Genomic DNA, 23,306 nt, shown 5'->3' on the forward strand with positions numbered 1-23,306 from the left:
ACAGCAGCTCAGCAGTCAGTATCACATGACAGGCTTAGATACAGCAGCTCTGCAGTCAGTATCACACATGTTAGGATGAGATACAGCAGCTCAGCAGTCAGTATCACACACGACAGGATTAGATACAGCAGCTCAGCAGTCAGTATCACACGACAGGATTAGATACAGCAGCTCAGCAGTCAGTATCACACATGATAGGATTAGATACAGCAGCTCAGCAGTCAGTATCACATGACAGGATTAGATACAGCAGCTCTGCAGTCAGTATCACACATGATAGGATGAGATACAGCAGCTCAGCAGTCAGTATCACACATGATAGGATTAGATACAGCAGCTCAGCAGTCAGTATCACACATGATAGGATTAGATACAGCAGCTCAGCAGTCAGTATCACACAACAGGATTAGATACATCAGCTCAGCAGACAGTATCACACATGATAGGATGAGATACAGCAGCTCAGCAGTCAGTATCACACACGACAGGATTAGATACAGCAGCTCAGCAGTCAGTATCACATATGATAGGATGAGATACAGCAGCTCAGCAGTCAGTATCACACGACAGGATTAGATACAGCAGCTCAGCAGTCAGTATCACACGACAGGATTAGATACAGCAGCTCAGCAGTCAGTATCACACATGATAGGATTAGATACAGCAGCTCAGCAGTCAGTATCACACGACAGGATTAGATACAGCAGCTCAGCAGTCAGTATCACACGACAGGATTAGATACAGCAGCTCAGCAGTCAGTATCACACATGATAGGATGAGATACAGCAGCTCAGCAGTCAGTATCACACATGATAGGATTAGATACAGCAGCTCAGCACTCAGTATCACACGACAGGATTAGATACATCAGCTCAGCAGACAGTATCACACATGATAGGATGAGATACAGCAGCTTAGCAGTCGGTATCACACACGACAGGATTAGATACAGCAGCTCAGCAGTCAGTATCACACATGATAGGATGAGATACAGCAGCTCAGCAGTCAGTATCACACGACAGGATTAGATACAGCAGCTCAGCAGTCAGTATCACACGATACAGGATTAGATACATCAGCTCAGCAGTCAGTATCACACAACAGGATTAGATACAGCAGCTCAGCAGTCAGTATCACATGACAGGATTAGATACAGCAGCTCAGCAGTCAGTATCACACGATACAGGATTAGATACAGCAGCTCATCAGTCAGTATCACACGATACAGGATTAGATACATCAGCTCAGCAGTCAGTATCACACAAGAGGATTAGATACAGCAGCTCAGCAGTCAGTATCACACGATACAGGATTAGATACAGCAGCTCAGCAGTCAGTATCACACGATACAGGATTAGATACAGCAGCTCAGCAGTCAGTATCACACGATACAGGATTAGATACAGCAGCTCAGCAGTCAGTATCACACGATACAGGATTAGATACAGCAGCTCAGCAGTCAGTATCACACGATACAGGATTAGATACAGCAGCTCAGCAGTCAGTATCACACGATACAGGATTAGATACAGTGGCAGTGCAGACTCCACCACCTCTCTCTGTTCTGCTGCCTGATACACTGCACCATATCACCAGCTCTTGTACAGTATAACTCAGGGTTTCCCCACCGGGAGGCCTCCAGCTCTTGCAGTTGTGGGAGTTGTAGTTTTGGAACAGCTGGAGGCCCCCTGGTTAGGAAACACCAGTATAAGTTTTGGGTGACTTCCTGTGTCCTGCGGCCTCATTCTGTTAATAAGCAGCCAGAGAGGCGGTGGGTGAGGGGCACAACAAGGAGGACGTCCCGGGGGTGGGGGTCGGTTCACACGTCCTGACCAGAGGATCTAACATTCCACTATAGCAGTGGTCTCCAACCTGCGGACCTCCAGATGTTGCAAAACTACAACTCCCAGCATGCCCGGACAGCCAACGGCTGTCCGGGCATGCTGGGAGTTGTAGTTTTGCAACATCTGGAGGTCCACAGGTTGGAGACCACTGCACTATAGGACATGGAGGAGGTGACACTTTGTTAAGACCCCTTGAAGGCCCCCCATTGTCCTGCACTCTTTATGGGGAGTCCCCAGCCCCCTGATAGTGAGTGAGAGGAATGTAGTGGGGTGTGTAGGACATAATATAGAGGCAGGAGGCGCAGCGGCCTCTCATTCCTCACATCTCTATACAGGACAGATTCACAACAATACATGACAACAGCGCCCCCTACAGGGCTTCTATATGTATTACCACGATTGTCTAGTGTTTTCCTATCAATGAGCCTATCCAGGCAGCCGTTGGCTCTGTACTGGGACTCTGGGGGTCCAGCTGTTTCAAAACTACAACAGCCTTCGGCTGTACGGGCATGCTGGGAGTTGGAGTTTTGCAACAGCTGGAGGCACACCTCTTAGTGATGTGATGGCACGTGGTTCTCTGAGGTCCTCTAGCCTTCTAGAATCCCCAAAACGTTTCTTCCAGCCTTATAGGATCCCCAAGCCTTATAGGATTCTCCATCCTTATAGGATCCCCCAGCCTTATAGGATTCTCCATCCTTATAGGATCCCCCAGCCTTATAGGATCCCCCAGCCTTATAGGATTCCCCAGCCTTATAAGATCCCCAAGCCGTATAGGATCCCCAAGCCGTAAAGGATCCCCCAGCCTTATAGGATCCCCCAGCCTTATAGGATCCCCCAGCCTTATAGGATTCCCCAGCCTTATAGGATCCCCCAGCCTTATAGGATTCCCCAGCCTTATAAGATCCCCAAGCCGTATAGGATCCCCAAGCCGTAAAGGATCCCCCAGCCTTATAGGATCCCCCAGCCTTATAGGATTCCCCAGCCTTATAGGATTCCCCAGCCTTATAAGATCCCCAAGCCGTATAGGATCCCCAAGCCGTATAGGATCCCCCAGCCTTATAGGATCCCCCAGCCTTATAGGATCCCCCAGCCTTATAGGATTCTCCAGCCTTATAGGATCCCCCAGCCTTATAGGATTCCCCAGCCTTATAGGATCCCCAAGCCGTATAGGATCCCCCAGCCGTATAGGATCCCCCAGCCTTATAGGATTCTCCAGCCTTATAGGATTCCCCAGCCTTATAGGATCCCCAAGCCGTATAGGATCCCCCAGCCTTATAGGATCCCCCAGCCTTATAGGATTCCCCAGCCTTATAGGATCCCCAAGCTGTATAGGATCCCCCAGCCTTATAGGATCCCCCAGCCTTATAGGATTCTCCAGCCTTATAGGATCCCCCAGCCTTATAGGATTCCCCAGCCTTATAGGATCCCCAAGCCGTATAGGATCCCCCAGCCTTATAGGATCCCCCAGCCTTATAGGATCCCCCAGCCTTATAGGATTCCCCAGCCTTATAGGATCCCCAAGCCATCTAGGATCCCCCAGTATTATAGGATTCTCCAGCCTTATAGGATCCCCAAGCCTAATAGGATCCCCCAGCATTATAGGATTCTCCAGCCTTATAGGATTCTCCAGCCTTATAGGATTCCCCAGCCTTATAGGATCCCCAAGCCATCTAGGATCCCCCAGTATTATAGGATTCTCCAGCCTTATAGGATCCCCAAGCCCTAAAGGATCCCCAAGCCATCAAGGATTCCCCAGCCTTAGAGGATCCCCCCAGTCTTATAGGATCCTCCTGCCTTATAGGATCCCCCTAGCCATATCTACAGCACCCCCCAGCCTTATAGGATCCCCAAGCCTTTTACGATCCCCCAGCATTATAGCATTCATCAGCCTTATAGGATCCCACCAGCCATATAGGATCCTCCAGCCTTTTAGGATCAACAAGTCTTATAGCACCCCCAGCCTTATAGGATTCCCCAGCCTTACAGCATCCCCAAGCCTTAGAGGATCTCTAAGACATCTAGGATTCCCCAGCCTTATAGGATCCTCCTGCCTTATAGGATCCCCCTAGCCATATCTACAGCACCCCCAAGCCTTTTATGATCCCCCAGCATTATAGTGTTCCCCAGCTTTATAGGATCCCTAAGCCATATATGATCCCACCAGCCTTATAGGATTCCCCAGCCTTACAGCACCCCCAAGCCTTAGAGGATCTCCAAGACATCTAGGATTCCCCAGCCTTATAGGATCATCAAGCCTTATAGCACCCCCCAGAATTATAGGATTCCCCAGTCATATAGGATCCCCAAGCCTTATTGCACCCCCAGCCTTATAGGATCCTCTTGCCTTATAGGATTCCCCAGCATTATAGGATTCCCCAGCATTATAGGATCCTCCTGCCTTATAGGAACCCCCTAGCCATATCTATAGCACCCCCAGCCTTATATGACCCCCAGCATTATAGGATCCCCAAGCCATCTAGGATTCCCCAGCCTTATAGGATTCCCCAGCATTATAGGATTCCCCAGCCTTATAGGATCCCCCTAGCCATATCTATAGCACCCCCAGCCTTATAGGATCATCAAGCCCTATAGCACGCCCCAGAATTATAGGATCCCCCTAGCCATATCTATAGCACCCCCAGCCTTATAGGATCCTCAAGCCTTATAGCACCCCCCAGAATTATAGGATCCCCCTAGCCATATCTATAGCACCCCCCAGAATTATAGGATCCCCCAGTCATATAGGATCCCCCACCCTTATTAGACTCTCCAGCCTTATATCATTTCCAGCCCTATATGATCTCCTCAGCCTTATATGAACCCCATGCAGGGGCAGCTGAAGCATAAACTTACACAGTCTGAATGTCTTCGTAGTCCGCAGAGCCGTCCTCCGCCATGTTGTCGTCATCATCGGTCCCTGAGTTAACGTTCAGCTGCCGAAACCCGCTGAGAACAATTCCATTGATCTGTGAGGGAACGAGATTGACAGCGCAGATCAGGGAGGTTTCCTCATCATAATCAGCGGGGACATCATTTAAAGGGACACTAACCTAGGGGGGAGATTTATCAAAACCTGTGCAGAGGAAGAGTGGTGCAGTTGCCCATAGCAACCAATCAGATTGCTTCTTTCATTTTCCACAGGCCTCTTTAGAGGCCTGTGGAAAATGAAAGAAGCAATCTGATTGGTTGCTATGGGCAACTGCACCACTCTTCCTCTGCACAGGTTTTGATAAATCTCCCCCCTAAAGACTACCCGGCGGCCCGATCCCACCACCTACACTGTAAGAAAGGCCCCGTTATCTCCCCGGGAGACTCCCATAACTGAGACTTTCTAATAGACCTTGTTTCATTTCCGTGTGATTCTCATGACAAGGAAATGAAACCCCAAATGTATTAGAAGGTGACAGAACTTGTCATTATTCTGCCTCATTCACACCAGAAGGGACGTGACGTGAGCGCGACTATACGGGGTTAACACCGCCCTCGCACTCAACCTCACAACAAGGCAAAACTACTACAACAGTGGTCTCAAACTGTGGCCCTCCAGATGTTGCAAAACTTCAACTCCCAGCATGCCCGGACAGAGGTTTGCAGGAAAAATTAGCATAAAATTAGCATAAAAAATTTGCATGTGAAAAAAAAAAATGAATATTCCTCATTACGAATACCTAGCACTTTTTTCTAAATATTCGCGAAATGGCGAAGTGTCGATATTTGCGATAAATATTCGCATTACGAATATTCGTGCTCAACACTGGAGTACGGTGATTTACAAATCGATCGAAAGAAGTGGATACCGAAATGTTACTCAATGATGATTATGTCAGTCCACACGTCAGAGGGAAGATATATCGTGACAGAGCGACATGGCAGGACGTCTGAAGAAGGCGCATCACATGACTCCGGCGCTCGACCACAAGGATTATTAAAGGGGTACTCCGGTGGAAAACTTTTTTTTTTTTTTTTTATAAATGAACTGGTGCCAGAAAGTTAAACAGATTTGTAAATCACTTCTATTAAAAAAAAAAATCTTAATCCTTCCAGTACTTTTTAGCAGCTGTTTTCCACAGAGGAAATTCTTTTCTTTTTGAATTTCTTTTTTTGTCTCGTCCACAGTGCTCTCTGCTGACACCTCTGTCCATGTCAGGAACGGATTAGGTTTGCTATGGGGATTTTCTCCTGCTCTGGACAGTTCCTGATATGGACAGAGGTGTCAGCAGAGAGCACTGTGGACAAGACAAAAAAAGAAATTCAAAAAGAAAAGAATTTCCTCTGTAGAAAACAGCTGCTAAAAAGTACTGGAAGGATTAAGATTTTTTTTTTTTTTTATAGAAGTAATTTACAAATCTATTTAATGAAAAATAAAAAATAAAAAGTTTTCTACCAGAGTACCCCTTTAATGTTTCATCAGAAAATCTTTCCCACTACATATATATATATATATATATATATATATATATATATATATATATATATATATATATATATATATATATATATGGGTGAAGTCCTGGGAAAAAAAAGGTGAAAGAACATGATTTCCACTCAAGAGCTGGTCCTGCTAATAGGAATGGTGCTCCTACTCTGGAAATAGTGCAGAAACTCAGTTCCCACACGTTCCTGCAGGACTTGACCCCTGTATATATATATATATATATATATATATATATATATACTGTATATGTTATCAGGACGCTTACATCGCGGCTCAGCTCGTAGATGTTTCCTGGGTTGGGTTCTCGTATCTCCGGCTTCTGAGGGATGATAACTGCAAGAAACATACAAGAGAACGACAGTGAGATCCTGGAACGTAACGTTGTATCACTGTAGAACATTGTTTCCCAACCACGGAGCCTCCAGCTGTTGCAAAACTACAACTCCCAGCATGCCCGGACCGCCGAAGACGGTGTTGTCATGGGGACACAGGGATGCAAGTACAAGCCGCGGCCATGCGGGACAATACTTAATACGATTCCTCACATGGTGACAACGTTACTTCCCCTTTAAGGACAAGACGGCGATAATATCTATATAAACGTGTTATAATCACGCTACATTGTAACAAATGCTCAGCAGTGACACAGCTGACTCAAACCCCCTGATTCTGGGACCTCAAACTTGACCCATTATTCCTAGAGGAGTGTTTCCCAAAAAGGGTGCCTCCAGCTGTTGCAAAACTACAACGCCCAGCATGCCCGGACAGCCGTTGGCTGTATGTATATATATATATATATATATATATATATATATATATATATATAGTCCAAGTCACTGACAGCAAACAAACCTGGTGAGGAGATGATTGGAGTTGCAGATCATTCTACAGCAGTGTTTCCCAACCAGGGTGCCTCCAGCTGTTGGAAAACTACAACTCCCATCATGCCCGAACTTTACTTACTGCTGCGCGGCGGTGCCTGGACTGGCGATACAGACGGATCCCTGGGAAACACTCGGGGGGGCGGCACCGGGAGGGAGATCACCGGGAAGACGGGATCCTCCTCAACTCTGGGATCGTCCAATAAGGGAGAAGAGCTGAGGAGGAACAACAAGGATTAGTGACAGGGATAGGAAACTGTACAGTGACATCATCAGGACCTACACTGTTACATAGGACTGCAGGTCACATCTACTACATTATCTGTACTCAGAGAGTTATCACTGTGTTATCTGTGGTGTTATATAGGACTGCAGGTCACATCTATACATTATCTGTACTCAGAGAGTTATCACTGTGTTATCTGTGGTGTTACATAGGACTGCAGGTCACATCTATACATTATCTGTACTCAGAGAGTTATCACTGTTATCTGTGGTGTTACATAGGACTGCAGGTCACATCTATACATTATCTGTACTCAGAGAGTTATCACTGTTATCTGTGGTGTTACATAGGACTGCAGGTCACATCTATACATTATCTGTACTCAGAGAGTTATCACTGTTATCTGTGGTGTTACATAGGACTGCAGGTCACATCTATACATTATCTGTACTCAGAGAGTTATCACTGTTATCTGTGGTGTTACATAGGACTGCAGGTCACATCTATACATTATCTGTACTCAGAGAGTTATCACTGTTATCTGTGGTGTTACATAGGACTGCAGGTCACATCTACTACATTATCTATACTCAGAGAGTTATCACTGTGTTATCTGTGGTGTTACATAGGACTGCAGGTCACATCTACTACATTATCTGTACTCAGAGAGTTATCACTGTTATCTGTGGTGTTACATAGGACTGCAGGTCACATCTACTACATTATCTGTACTCAGAGAGTTATCACTGTTATCTGTGGTGTTACATAGGACTGCAGGTCACATCTATACATTATCTGTACTCAGAGAGTTATCACTGTTATCTGTGGTGTTACATAGGACTGCAGGTCACATCTACTACATTATCTATACTCAGAGAGTTATCACTGTGTTATCTGTGGTGTTACATAGGACTGCAGGTCACATCTAAACATTATCTGTACTCAGAGAGTTATCATTGTGTTATCTGTGGTGTTACATAGGACTGCAGGTCACATCTATACATTATCTGTACTCAGAGAGTTATCACTGTATTATCTGTGGTGTTACATAGGACTGCAGGTCACATCTATACATTATCTGTACTCAGAGAGTTATCACTGTGTTATCTGTGGTGTTACATAGGACTGCAGGTCACATCTATACATTATCTGTACTCAGAGAGTTATCACTGTTATCTGTGGTGTTACATAGGACTGCAGGTCACATCTATACATTATCTGTACTCAGAGAGTTATCACTGTGTTATCTGTGGTGTTACATAGGACTGCAGGTCACATCTATACATTATCTGTACTCAGAGAGTTATCACTGTTATCTGTAGTGTTACATAGGACTGCAGGTCACATCTATACATTATCTGTACTCAGAGAGTTATCACTGTTATCTGTAGTGTTACATAGGACTGCAGGTCACATCTATACATTATCTGTACTCAGAGAGTAATCACTGTGTTATCTGTGGTGTTACATAGGACTGCAGGTCACATCTATACATTATCTGTACTCAGAGAGTTATCACTGTTATCTGTGGTGTTACATAGGACTGCAGGACACATCTATACATTATCTGTACTCAGAGAGTTATCACTGTTATCTGTGGTGTTACATAGGACTGCAGGTCACATCTATACATTATCTGTACTCAGAGAGTAATCACTGTGTTATCTGTGGTGTTACATAGGACTGCAGGTCACATCTACTACATTATCTGTACTCAGAGAGTTGTCAATGTGTTATCTGTGGTGTTACATAGGACTGCAGGTCACATCTATACATTATCTGTACTCAGAGCGATATCACTGTGTTATCTGTGGTGTTACATAGGACTGCAGGTGACATCTATACATTATCTGTACTCAGGGAGTTATCACTGTGTTATCTGTGGTGTTACATAGGACTGCAGGTCACATCTATACATTATCTGTACTCAGAGAGTTATCACTGTGTTATCTGTGGTGTTACATAGGACTGCAGGTGACATCTATACATTATCTGTACTCAGAGAGTAACACTGTTATCTGTGGTGTTACATAGGACTGCAGGTGACATATATACATTATCTGTACTCAGAGAGTTATCACTGTGTTATCTGTGGTGTTACATAGGACTGCAGGTCACATCTACTACATTATCTGTACTCAGAGAGTTATCACTGTTATCTGTGGTGTTACATAGGACTGCAGGTCACATCTACTACATTATCTGTACTCAGAGAGTTATCACTGTGTTATCTGTGGTGTTACATAGGACTGCAGGTCACATCTATACATTATCTGTACTCAGAGAGTTATCACTGTGTTATCTGTGGTGTTACATAGGACTGCAGGTCACATCTACTACATTATCTGTACTCAGAGAGTTATCACTGTGTTATCTGTGGTGTTACATAGGACTGCAGGTCACATCTATACATTATCTGTACTCAGAGAGTTATCACTGTGTTATCTGTGGTGTTACATAGGACTGCAGGTCACATCTACTACATTATCTGTACTCAGAGAGTTATCACTGTGTTATCTGTGGTGTTACATAGGACTGCAGGTCACATCTATACATTATCTGTACTCAGAGAGTTATCACTGTTATCTGTGGTGTTACATAGGACTGCAGGTCACATCTACTACATTATCTGTACTCAGAGAGTTATCACTGTGTTATCTGTGGTGTTACATAGGACTGCAGGTCACATCTATACATTATCTATACTCAGAGAGTTATCACTGTGTTATCTGTGGTGTTACATAGGACTGCAGGTCACATCTAAACATTATCTGTACTCAGAGAGTTATCATTGTGTTATCTGTGGTGTTACATAGGACTGCAGGTCACATCTATACATTATCTGTACTCAGAGAGTTATCACTGTATTATCTGTGGTGTTACATAGGACTGCAGGTCACATCTATACATTATCTGTACTCAGAGAGTTATCACTGTGTTATCTGTGGTGTTACATAGGACTGCAGGTCACATCTATACATTATCTGTACTCAGAGAGTTATCACTGTTATCTGTGGTGTTACATAGGACTGCAGGTCACATCTATACATTATCTGTACTCAGAGAGTTATCACTGTGTTATCTGTGGTGTTACATAGGACTGCAGGTCACATCTATACATTATCTGTACTCAGAGAGTTATCACTGTTATCTGTAGTGTTACATAGGACTGCAGGTCACATCTATACATTATCTGTACTCAGAGAGTTATCACTGTTATCTGTAGTGTTACATAGGACTGCAGGACACATCTATACATTATCTGTACTCAGAGAGTTATCACTGTTATCTGTGGTGTTACATAGGACTGCAGGTCACATCTATACATTATCTGTACTCAGAGAGTTATCACTGTTATCTGTGGTGTTACATAGGACTGCAGGTGACATCTATACATTATCTGTACTCAGAGAGTTATCACTGTGTTATCTGTGGTGTTACATAGGACTGCAGGTCACATCTATACATTATCTGTACTCAGAGAGTTATCACTGTGTTATCTGTGGTGTTACATAGGACTGCAGGTCACATCTACTACATTATCTGTACTCAGAGAGTTATCACTGTGTTATCTGTGGTGTTACATAGGACTGCAGGTCACATCTATTCATTATCTGTACTCAGAGAGTTATCACTGTGTTATCTGTGGTGTTACATAGGACTGCAGGTCACATCTATACATTATCTGTACTCAGAGAGTTATCACTGTGTTATCTGTGGTGTTACATAGGACTGCAGGTCACGTCTATATATTATCTGTACTCAGAGAGATATCACTGTGTTATCTGTGGTGTTACATAGGACTGCAGGTCACATCTATACATTATCTGTACTCAGAGTTATCTCTGTTATCTGTGGTGTTACATAGGACTGCAGGTAACATCTACTACATTATCTGTACTCAGAGAGTTATCACTGTTATCTGTGGTGTTACATAGGACTGCAGGTCACATCTATACATTATCTGTACTCAGAGAGTTATCACTGTGTTATCTGTGGTGTTACATAGGACTGCAGGTCACATCTACTACATTATCTGTACTCAGAGAGTTATCACTGTGTTATCTGTGGTGTTACATAGGACTGCAGGTCACATCTATACATTATCTGTACTCAGAGAGTTATCACTGTTATCTGTGGTGTTACATAGGACTGCAGGTCACATCTATACATTATCTGTACTCAGAGAGTTATCACTGTGTTATCTGTGGTGTTACATAGGACTGCAGGTCACATTTATACATTATCTTTACTCAGAGAGTTATCACTGTTATCTGTGGTGTTACATAGGACTGCAGGTCACATCTATACATTATCTGTACTCAGAGAGTTATCACTGTTATCTGTGGTGTTACATAGGACTGCAGGTCACATCTACTACATTATCTGTACTCAGAGAGTTATCACTGTGTTATCTGTGGTGTTACATAGGACTGCAGGTCACATCTATACATTATATGTACTCAGAGAGTTATCACTGTTATCTGTGGTGTTACATAGGACTGCAGGTCACATCTATACATTATCTGTACTCAGAGAGTTATCACTGTGTTATCTGTGGTGTTACATAGGACTGCAGGTCACATCTATACATTATCTGTACTCAGAGAGTTATCACTGTTATCTGTGGTGTTACATAGGACTGCAGGTCACATCTATACATTATCTGTACTCAGAGAGTTATCACTGTGTTATCTGTGGTGTTACATAGGACTGCAGGTCACATCTATACATTATCTGTACTCAGAGAGTTATCACTGTTATCTGTGGTGTTACATAGGACTGCAGGTGACATCTATACATTATCTGTACTCAGAGAGTTATCACTGTGTTATCTGTGGTGTTACATAGGACTGCAGGTCACATCTATACATTATCTGTACTCAGAGAGTTATCACTGTGTTATCTGTGGTGTTACATAGGACTGCAGGTCACATCTACTACATTATCTGTACTCAGAGAGTTATCACTGTGTTATCTGTGGTGTTACATAGGACTGCAGGTCACATCTATTCATTATCTGTACTCAGAGAGTTATCACTGTGTTATCTGTGGTGTTACATAGGACTGCAGGTCACATCTATACATTATCTGTACTCAGAGAGTTATCACTGTGTTATCTGTGGTGTTACATAGGACTGCAGGTCACATCTATTCATTATCTGTACTCAGAGAGTTATCACTGTGTTATCTGTGGTGTTACATAGGACTGCAGGTCACATCTATACATTATCTGTACTCAGAGAGTTATCACTGTGTTATCTGTGGTGTTACATAGGACTGCAGGTCACATCTATACATTATCTGTACTCAGAGAGTTATCACTGTGTTATCTGTGGTGTTACATAGGACTGCAGGTCACGTCTATACATTATCTGTACTCAGAGAGTTATCACTGTGTTATCTGTGGTGTTACATAGGACTGCAGGTCACATCTATACATTATCTGTACTCAGAGAGTTATCACTGTGTTATCTGTGGTGTTACATAGGACTGCAGGTCACATCTATACATTATCTGTACTCAGAGAGTTATCACTGTGTTATCTGTGGTGTTACATAGGACTGCAGGTCACATCTATACATTATCTGTACTCAGAGAGTTATCACTGTGTTATCTGTGGTGTTACATAGGACTGCAGGTCACATCTACTACATTATCTGTACTCAGAGAGTTATCACTGTGTTATCTGTGGTGTTACATAGGACTGCAGGTCACATCTACTACATTATCTGTACTCAGAGAGTTATCACTGTTATCTGTGGTGTTACATAGGACTGCAGGTCACATCTATACATTATCTGTACTCAGAGAGTTATCACTGTTATCTGTGGTGTTACATAGGACTGCAGGTCACATCTATACATTATCTGTACTCAGAGAGTTATCACTGTGTTATCTGTGGTGTTACATAGGACTGCAGGTCACATCTACTACATTATCTGTACTCAGAGAGTTATCACTGTGTATCTGGTGTTACATAGGACTGCAGGTCACATCTATACATTATCTGTACTCAGAGAGTTATCTTCAGGATACACTTCATATACTTATAGACAGTATTATCCCAGCTGTATGTGTGAAAGAGGATGCAACTGTAACAAAACCTCAGCTGAGAGTATATGATCCCTATGTAATTTCTGTCTCTGGGTCAATAAAGAGAATATAGTTTCTATTTACAGACAGCGCAGTGTCCGTGACATGTGAGCAGCTGAGCGTGCGAGGGATTGTGCAAAGTGTGAAGGTTACATCAGCCGCCACTTCCTACTGTGCAAACAAGTAACAACGCTAATCTACTGTACAACAGGCCGTGTTATCAGGACCCCCAGACCACCAAACTACAACTCCCAGCATGCCCGACAGCTGAGAGCAGGACTAGCTATGTAAAACGTATCAGTGTAGAGGTAATGCTGTTTAGCTCACAGAGCATTGTCTAGACTGGATACAATTGTATCACTTCTCAGCTGAGGGCAGGACGAGCTATGTACAATGTATCAGTCTGGGGTCCAGGATGTTTAGCTCACAGAGCATTGTCTAGACTGGATACAATTGTATCACTTCTCAGCTGAGAGCAGGACGAGCTATGTACAATGTATCAGTCTGAAGTCCAGGATGTTTAGCTCACAGAGCATTGTCTAGACTGGATACTATTGTATCACTTCTCAGCTGAGAGCAGGACGAGCTATGTACAATGTATCAGTCTGGGGTCCAGGATGTTTAGCTCACAAAGCATTGTCTAGACTGTATACAATTGTATCTTCTCAGCTGAGAGCAGGACTAGCTATGTACAATGTATCAGTCTGGAGACCAGGATGTTTAGCTCACAGAGCATTGTCTAGGCTGGATACAATTGTATCATTTATCAGCTGAGGGCAGGACTAGCTATATACAATGTATCAGTCTGGAGTCCAGGGTGTTTAGCTCACAGAGCATTGTCTAGACTGGATACAATTGTATCACTTCTCAGCTGAGGGCAGGACGAGCTATGTACAATGTATCAGTCTGGAGACCAGGATGTTTAGCTCACAGAGCATTGTCTAGGCTGGATACAATTGTATCATTTATCAGCTGAGGGCAGGACTAGCTATATACAATGTATCAGTCTGAAGTCCAGGATGTTTAGCTCACAGAGCATTGTCTAGACTGGATACTATTGTATCACTTCTCAGCTGAGAGCAGGACGAGCTATGTACAATGTATCAGTCTGGGGTCCAGGATGTTTAGCTCACAAAGCATTGTCTAGACTGTATACAATTGTATCTTCTCAGCTGAGAGCAGGACTAGCTATGTACAATGTATCAGTCTGGAGACCAGGATGTTTAGCTCACAGAGCATTGTCTAGGCTGGATACAATTGTATCATTTATCAGCTGAGGGCAGGACTAGCTATATACAATGTATCAGTCTGGAGTCCAGGATTTTTAGCTCACAGAGCATTGTCTAGACTGGATACAATTGTATCACTTCTCAGCTGAGGGCAGGACGAGCTATGTACAATGTATCAGTCTGGGGTCCAGGATGTTTAGCTCACAGAGCATTGTCTAGACTGGATACAATTGTATCACTTCTCAGCTGAGAGCAGGACGAGCTATGTACAATGTATCAGTCTGAAGTCCAGGATGTTTAGCTCACAGAGCATTGTCTAGACTGGATACAATTGTATCACTTCTCAGCTGAGAGCAGGACGAGCTATGTACAATGTATCAGTCTGAAGTCCAGGATGTTTAGCTCACAAAGCATTGTCTAGACTGTATACAATTGTATCTTCTCAGCTGAGAGCAGGACTAGCTATGTACAATGTATCAGTCTGGAGACCAGGATGTTTAGCTCACAGAGCATTGTCTAGGCTGGATACAATTGTATCATTTATCAGCTGAGGGCAGGACTAGCTATATACAATGTATCAGTCTGGAGTCCAGGGTGTTTAGCTCACAGAGCATTGTCTAGACTGGATACAATTGTATCACTTCTCAGCTGGTAGCAGGACTAGCTATGTACAATGTATCAGTCTGGAGTCCAGGATGTTTAGCTCACAGAGCATTGTCTAGACTGGATACAATTGTATCACTTCTCAGCTGAGAGCAGGACTAGCTATGTACAATGTATCAGTCTGGGGTCCAGGATGTTTAGCTCACAGAGCATTGTCTAGACTGGATACAATTGTATCACTCCTCAGCTGGTAGCAGGACTAGCTATGTACAATGTATCAGTCTGGAGTCCAGGATGTTTAGCTCACAGAGCATTGTCTAGACCGGATATAATTGTATTACTTCTCAGCTGAGGGCAGGACTAGCTATGTACAATGTATCAGTCTGGAGTCCGGGATGTTTAGCTCACAGAGCATTGTCTAGACTGGATACAATTGTATCACTTCTAAGCTGAGAGCAGGACGAGCTATGTACAATGTATCAGTCTGGAGTCCAGGATGTTTAGCTCACAGAGCATTGTCTATACTGGATACAGCTGAGAGCAGGACGAGCTATGTACAATGTATCAGTCTGGAGACCAGGATGTTTAGCTCACAGAGCATTGTCTAGACTGGATACAATTGTATCATTTATCAGCTGAGGGCAGGACTAGCTATGTACAATGTATCAGTCTGGGGTCCAGGATGTTTAGCTCACAGAGCATTGTTGTTACGCCGAGCGCTCCGGGTCCCCGCTCCTCCCCGGAGCGCTCGCAACATCCTCGCAATCGCAGCGCCCCGGTCAGACCTGCTGACCGGGTGCGCTGCGATACCTCTCCCAGCCGGGATGCGATTCGCGATGCGGGTGGCGCCCGCTCGCGATGCGCACCCCGGCTCCCGTACCTGACTCGCTCTCCGTCGGTCCTGAATCCGGCGCGCGCGGCCCCGCTCCTTAGGGCGCGCGCGCGCCGGGTCTCTACGATTTAAAGGGCCACTGCGCCGCTGATTGGCGCAGTTGGCTTAATCAGTTCATTCACCTGTGCACTTCCCTATTTAACCTCTATTTTCCCAGTGTGTTCCTAGCCTGTGTTCCTGACCTCCTGCCGTTGCCCCTGACTACGATCCTTGCTGCCTGCCCCGACCTTCTGCTACGTCCGACCTTGCTCTTGTCTACTCCCTTGTACCGCGCCTATCTTCAGCAGTCAGAGAGGTTGAGCCGTTGCTGGTGGATACGACCTGGTTGCTACCGCCGCTGCAAGACCATCCCGCTTTGCGGCGGGCTCTGGTGAATACCAGTAGCAACTTAGAACCGGTCCACTAGCACGGTCCACGCCAATCCCTCTCTGGCACAGAGGATCCACCTCCAGCCAGCCGAATCGTGACAGTAGATCCGGCCATGGATCCCGCTGAAGTTCCTCTGCCAGTTGTCGCCGACCTCACCACGGTGGTCGCCCAGCAGTCGCAACAGATAGCGCAACAAGGCCACCAGCTGTCTCAACTGACCGTGATGCTACAGCAGCTACTACCACAGCTTCAGCAATCATCTCCTCCGCCAGCTCCTGCACCTCCTCCGCAGCGAGTGGCCGCTTCAGGCCTACGACTATCCTTGCCGGATAAATTTAATGGGAACTCTAAGTTTTGCCGTGGCTTTCTTTCTCAATGTTCCCTGCACTTGGAGATGATGTCGGACCAGTTTCCTACTGAAAGGTCTAAGGTGGCTTTCGTAGTCAGCCTTCTGTCTGGAAAAGCTCTGTCATGGGCCACACCGCTCTGGGACCGCAATGACCCCGTCACTGCCTCTATACACTCCTTCTTCTCGGAAATTCGAAGTGTCTTTGAGGAACCTGCCCGAGCCTCTTCTGCTGAGACTGCCCTGCTGAACCTGGTCCAGGGTAATTCTTCCGTTGGCGAGTACGCCATCCAATTCCGTACTCTTGCTTCCGAATTATCCTGGAATAATGAGGCCCTCTGTGCGACCTTTAAAAAAGGCCTATCCAGCAACATTAAAGATGTTCTGGCCGCACGAGAAATTCCTGCTAACCTACATGAACTCATTCATCTTGCCACTCGCATTGACATGCGTTTTTCCGAAAGGCGTCAGGAGCTCCGCCAGGATATGGACTTTGTTCGCACGAGGCGTTTTTTCTCCCCGGCTCCTCTCTCCTCTGGTCCTCTGCAATCCGTTCCTGTGCCTCCCGCCATGGAGGCTATGCAAGTTGACCGGTCTCGCCTGACACCTCAAGAGAGGACACGACGCCGCATGGAGAATCTCTGCCTGTACTGTGCCGGTACCGAACACTTCCTGAAGGATTGTCCTATCCGTCCTCCCCGCCTGGAAAGACGTACGCTGACTCCGCACAAAGGTGACACAGTTCTTGATGTCAACTCTGCTTCTCCACGTCTTACTGTGCCTGTGCGGATATCTTCCTCTACCTTCTCCTTCTCTGCTATGGCCTTCTTGGATTCCGGATCTGCAGGAAATTTTATTTTGGCCTCTCTCATCAACAGGTTCAACATCCCAGTGACCAGTCTCGCCAGACCTCTCTACATCAATTGTGTTAACAATGAAAGATTGGACTGTACCGTGCGTTACCGCACGGAACCCCTCCTAATGTGCATCGGACCTCATCACGAAAAAATTGAGTTTTTGGTCCTCTCCAATTGCACTTCCGAAATTCTCCTTGGACTTCCGTGGCTTCAACGCCATTCCCCAACCCTTGATTGGTCCACAGGAGAGATCAAGAGCTGGGGTACTTCTTGTTTCAAGGACTGTCTTAAACCGGTTCCCAGTACTCCCTGCCGTGACCCTGTGGGTCCCCCTGTAACCGGTCTCCCTAAGGCCTATATGGACTATGCTGACGTATTTAGCAAAAAGCAAGCTGAGACTTTACCCCCTCACAGGCCTTTTGACTGTCCTATTGACCTCCTCCCGGGCACTACTCCACCCCGGGGCAGAATTTATCCTCTGTCCGCCCCAGAGACTCTTGCTATGTCTGAATACATCCAGGAAAATTTAAAAAAGGGGTTTATCCGCAAATCCTCCTCTCCTGCCGGAGCTGGATTTTTCTTTGTGTCCAAAAAAGATGGCTCTCTACGTCCTTGCATTGATTACCGCGGACTTAATAAAATCACGGTAAAGAACCGCTACCCCCTACCTCTTATCTCAGAACTCTTTGCTCGCCTTCAAGGTGCCCACATCTTTACCAAACTGGACTTAAGAGGTGCTTATAATCTCATCCGCATCAGGGAGGGGGACGAATGGAAAACTGCATTTAACACCAGAGACGGACACTTTGAGTATCTGGTCATGCCCTTTGGCCTGTGCAACGCCCCTGCCGTCTTCCAAGACTTTGTTAATGAAATTTTTCGTGATCTCTTATATACCTGTGTTGTTGTGTATCTGGACGATATTCTGATTTTTTCTGCCAACTTAGAAGAACATCGCCAGCATGTCCGCATGGTTCTTCAGAGACTTCGTGACAATCAACTGTATGCCAAGATGGAGAAATGTCTGTTTGAATGTCAATCTCTTCCTTTCCTAGGATACTTGGTCTCTGGCCAGGGACTACAAATGGATCCAGACAAACTCTCTGCCGTCTTAGATTGGCCACGCCCCTCCGGACTCCGTGCTATCCAACGTTTTTTGGGGTTCGCCAATTATTACAGACAATTTATTCCTCATTTTTCCACTATTGTGGCTCCTATCGTGGCTTTAACCAAGAAGAATGCCAATCCTAAGTCCTGGTCTCCCCAAGCGGAAGACGCCTTTAAACGGCTCAAGTCTGCCTTTTCTTCGGCTCCCGTGCTCTCCAGACCTGACCCATCTAAACCCTTCCTATTGGAGGTAGATGCCTCCTCAGTGGGAGCTGGAGCGGTCCTTCTACAAAAAAATTCCTCCGGGCATGCTGTTACTTGTGGTTTTTTTTTCTAGGACCTTCTCTCCGGCGGAGAGGAACTACTCCATCGGGGATCGAGAACTACTGGCCATTAAATTAGCACTTGAGGAATGGAGGCATCTGCTGGAGGGATCAAGATTTCCAGTTATTATTTACACCGATCACAAGAATCTCTTCTATCTCCAGTCTGCCCAACGGCTGAATCCTCGCCAGGCCAGGTGGTCGTTGTTCTTTGCCCGTTTTAACTTTGAAATTCATTTTCGCCCTGCCGACAAGAACATTAGGGCCGATGCCCTCTCTCGTTCCTCGGATGCCTCGGAAGTAGAGCTCTCTCCGCAACACATCATTCCTCCTGACTGTCTGATCTCCTCTTCTCCAGCCTCCATCAGACAAACTCCTCCAGGGAAGACCTTTGTTTCTCCACGCCAACGCCTCGGAATCCTCAAATGGGGTCACTCCTCCCACCTCGCAGGCCATGCGGGCATCAAAAAGTCCTTGCAACTCATCTCTCGTTTCTATTGGTGGCCGACTCTGGAGACAGATGTTGTTGATTTTGTGCGAGCCTGTACTGTCTGTGCCCGGGATAAGACTCCTCGCCAGAAGCCTGCTGGCCTCCTTCACCCTCTGGCTGTCCCCGAACAGCCTTGGTCTCTGATTGGTATGGACTTTATTACAGACCTACCCCCATCCCGTGGCAACACTGTTGTTTGGGTGGTCATTGATCGATTTTCCAAGATGGCACATTTTATTCCTCTTCCTGGTCTTCCTTCAGCGCCTCAGTTGGCAAAACAATTTTTTGTACACATTTTTCGTCTTCACGGGTTGCCCACGCAGATCGTCTCGGATAGAGGCGTCCAATTCGTGTCAAAATTCTGGAGGGCTCTCTGTAAACAACTCAAGATTAAATTAAACTTCTCTTCTGCTTATCATCCTCAATCCAATGGGCAAGTAGAAAGAATTAACCAGGTCCTGGGTGATTATTTACGGCATTTTGTTTCCTCCCGCCAGGATGACTGGGCAGATCTTCTTCCTTGGGCCGAATTCTCGTACAACTTCAGAGTCTCTGAATCTTCTGCTAAATCCCCATTTTTCGTGGTGTACGGCCGTCACCCTCTTCCCCCCCTCCCTACTCCCTTGCCCTCTGGTTTGCCCGCTGTAGATGAAGTGACTCGTGATCTTTCCACCATATGGAAAGAGACCCAAAATTCTCTTTTACAGGCTTCATCTCGCATGAAAAAGTTTGCCGATAAGAAAAGAAGAGCTCCCCCCATCTTTGCTCCCGGAGACAAGGTATGGCTCTCCGCTAAATATGTCCGCTTCCGTGTCCCCAGTTACAAACTGGGACCACGCTATCTTGGTCCTTTCAAAGTCTTGTGCCAGATTAATCCTGTCTCTTATAAACTCCTTCTTCCTCCTTCTCTTCGTATTCCCAATGCCTTTCATGTCTCTCTCCTTAAACCACTCATCATCAACCGTTTCTCTCCCAAACTTGTTTCTCCCACTCCTGTTTCCGGTTCTTCTGACATCTTCTCCGTTAAGGAGATACTGGCCTCCAAGACGGTCAGAGGAAAAAGATTTTTTTTGATAGATTGGGAGGGTTGTGGTCCTGAAGAGAGATCCTGGGAACCTGAGGACAATATCCTAGATAAAAGTCTGGTCCTCAGGTTCTCAGGCTCTAAGAAGAGGGGGAGACCCAAGGGGGGGGGTACTGTTACGCCGAGCGCTCCGGGTCCCCGCTCCTCCCCGGAGCGCTCGCAACATCCTCGCAATCGCAGCGCCCCGGTCAGACCTGCTGACCGGGTGCGCTGCGATACCTCTCCCAGCCGGGATGCGATTCGCGATGCGGGTGCCGCCCGCTCGCGATGCGCACCCCGGCTCCCGTACCTGACTCGCTCTCCGTCGGTCCTGTCCCGGCGCGCGCGGCCCCGCTCCTTAGGGCGCGCGCGCGCCGGGTCTCTACGATTTAAAGGGCCACTGCGCCGCTGATTGGCGCAGTTGGCTTAATCAGTACATTCACCTGTGCACTTCCCTATTTAACCTCACTTCCCCTTCCCTTCCTTGCCGGATCTTGTTGCCATCGTGCCAGTGAAAGCGTTTCCTTGTGTGTTCCTAGCCTGTGTTCCAGACCTCCTGCCGTTGCCCCTGACTACGATCCTTGCTGCCTGCCCTGACCTTCTGCTACGTCCGACCTTGCTTCTGTCTACTCCCTTGTACCGCGCCTATCTTCAGCAGTCAGAGAGGTTGAGCCGTTGCTAGTGGATACGACCTGGTTGCTACCGCCGCTGCAAGACCATCCCGCTTTGCGGCGGGCTCTGGTGAAAACCAGTAGTGACTTAGAACCGGTCCACTAGCACGGTCCACGCCAATCCCTCTCTGGCACAGAGGATCCACCTCCTGCCAGCCGGCATCGTGACAATTGTCTAGACCGGATACAATTGTATCACTTCTCAGCTGAGGGCAGGACTAGCTATATACAATGTATCAGTCTGGGTCCAGGATGTTTAGCTCACAGAGCATTGTCTAGACTGGATACAATTGTATCACTTCTCAGCTGACAGCAAGACTAGTTATGTGACATCCAGCTTTCTCAGAGCACTGCATGGCAGCTGTTTTTGAAGCTTATACATAAAGTCTGTCACATACCTGGGTTGTGGAGGTGCGGGCTTCAATGGTCTGGCCGGCAGTGGCGGGCGGCTCCTAGCGATGCTAATGTTTTCAATCTTGTGGCGTTTTTGGGGTAGGGGCGGAGCCACCACCTGTGGGACCTCCTCTTTGCTTCCATCACTCTCCATAAATGCTGTATCATCATAAATGAACGGGAAGGATGGAGAGCGGAGCACTGGCGTGGCCGGGCTGCGGGGGGGCTGCGTGGCGCCTTCCGGCACAAACACTGGAGAAACAGATTTGGGGGGGCTGACGGAGAACTTGAGTGGGGGTCCATGGCCGCTTCTCGGAGGGATGGGAGGAGGGGAGGAAATGCTTCGGAACAGCTCCGGATTGGGACATGGCGCCTGCTGTTCGGACACGGACTTGGGAAGAATGTTTCGCTTCTTCGGGATGGGTCTGAACGCGGCGGTCTCCGGGGACTGATCCCGAGATACCGACTTCTGCAGTGACGCCAGGATGCGCTTCCGGTGTCCCGGGAGGTAGATCCCGAGGGCGCTCAGAGACTCGTCGCTCAGGTGCCGCACGTCCGACAGCGTGCGATAGTCGTGCTTCTCGAAGAGGTCGCCGTACTGGTCCAGCTTTATACTCTGGAGCCATTCATGTACAGAGAGAGAGGACGCCTCCGACATGGCGGACGACCGTCACTTCATCACTGTTCTTCTCCGACACCTACAAGATAAGAAGAAAAGGAAGTTAAAAAAAATGTCCCCATGACAACTCTGCCTGCATGGGCAGCGGCCTTCTCAATCTGATTGGTCAATCCGGATCTGCCCTCACCAAGCACAGGACAGGCGGTGTTGTCATGGGGACACAGAGATGCAAGTACAAGCCGCGGGCATGCGGGACAATACTAAATACGATTCCTCACATGGTGACAACGTTACTTCCCCTTTAAGGACAAGACGGCGATAATATCTATATAAACGTGTTATAATCACGCTACATTGTAACAAATGCTCAGCAGTGACACAGCTGACTCAAACCCCCTGATTCTGGGACCTCAAACTTGACCCATTATTCCTAGAGGACTGTTTCCCAACCAGGGTGCCTCCAGCTGTTGCAGTTGTAGTTTTGCAACAGCTGGAGGCACCCTGGTTGGAAAACACTGCTCTAAACTGATACAATGCAAGAGAAAGATCTGTGCCGGATACAACTGTAACAAACCTTCTGCTGTGAGACGTATTGGGTCAAGTCGGGTTTCAGCTTCCAGAAGTAAACAAGAAAGTTTCCATTTCCAATATCAATAAATGCTGATCATTACCCAGAATGCACTGCGCTGAGCACTCTCCAGGGTGTGAGGAGTTAATAAGTAACCTATCAGGATTATATATGGAGTAGCACAGTGAGTGCAGATATTTCCGTAATCCGAAAAATCCCCCCCCCCCCCCCATTCTGGAGAGAGGTGCGGATCCCTGTGGGTACATCAGTAGTATACAGGGGGGACAGTAGTAT

At 46.4% G+C, this 23,306-nt stretch overlaps 1 protein-coding gene across 1 annotated transcript; it reads right to left on the bottom strand.

Moving 5' to 3' along the window:
- Positions 1 to 4,693: 4,693 nt before the first annotated feature.
- On the bottom strand, positions 4,694 to 22,706 carry LOC130304039 (uncharacterized). Its single transcript, XM_056551887.1, has 4 exons — positions 21,831 to 22,706; positions 7,243 to 7,376; positions 6,545 to 6,612; positions 4,694 to 4,810 (listed from the first exon to the last, which is right to left on the bottom strand). Exons 1-4 carry the CDS (start codon positions 22,481 to 22,483, stop codon positions 4,694 to 4,696), a joined length of 972 nt encoding a protein of 323 aa, XP_056407862.1. The 5' UTR covers positions 22,484 to 22,706.
- Positions 22,707 to 23,306: the final 600 nt, after the last annotated feature.

The sequence above is a fragment of the Hyla sarda genome, unplaced genomic scaffold (genome assembly GCF_029499605.1).
Source record: "Hyla sarda isolate aHylSar1 unplaced genomic scaffold, aHylSar1.hap1 scaffold_1258, whole genome shotgun sequence".
Lineage (NCBI taxonomy): Eukaryota > Metazoa > Chordata > Amphibia > Anura > Hylidae > Hyla > Hyla sarda.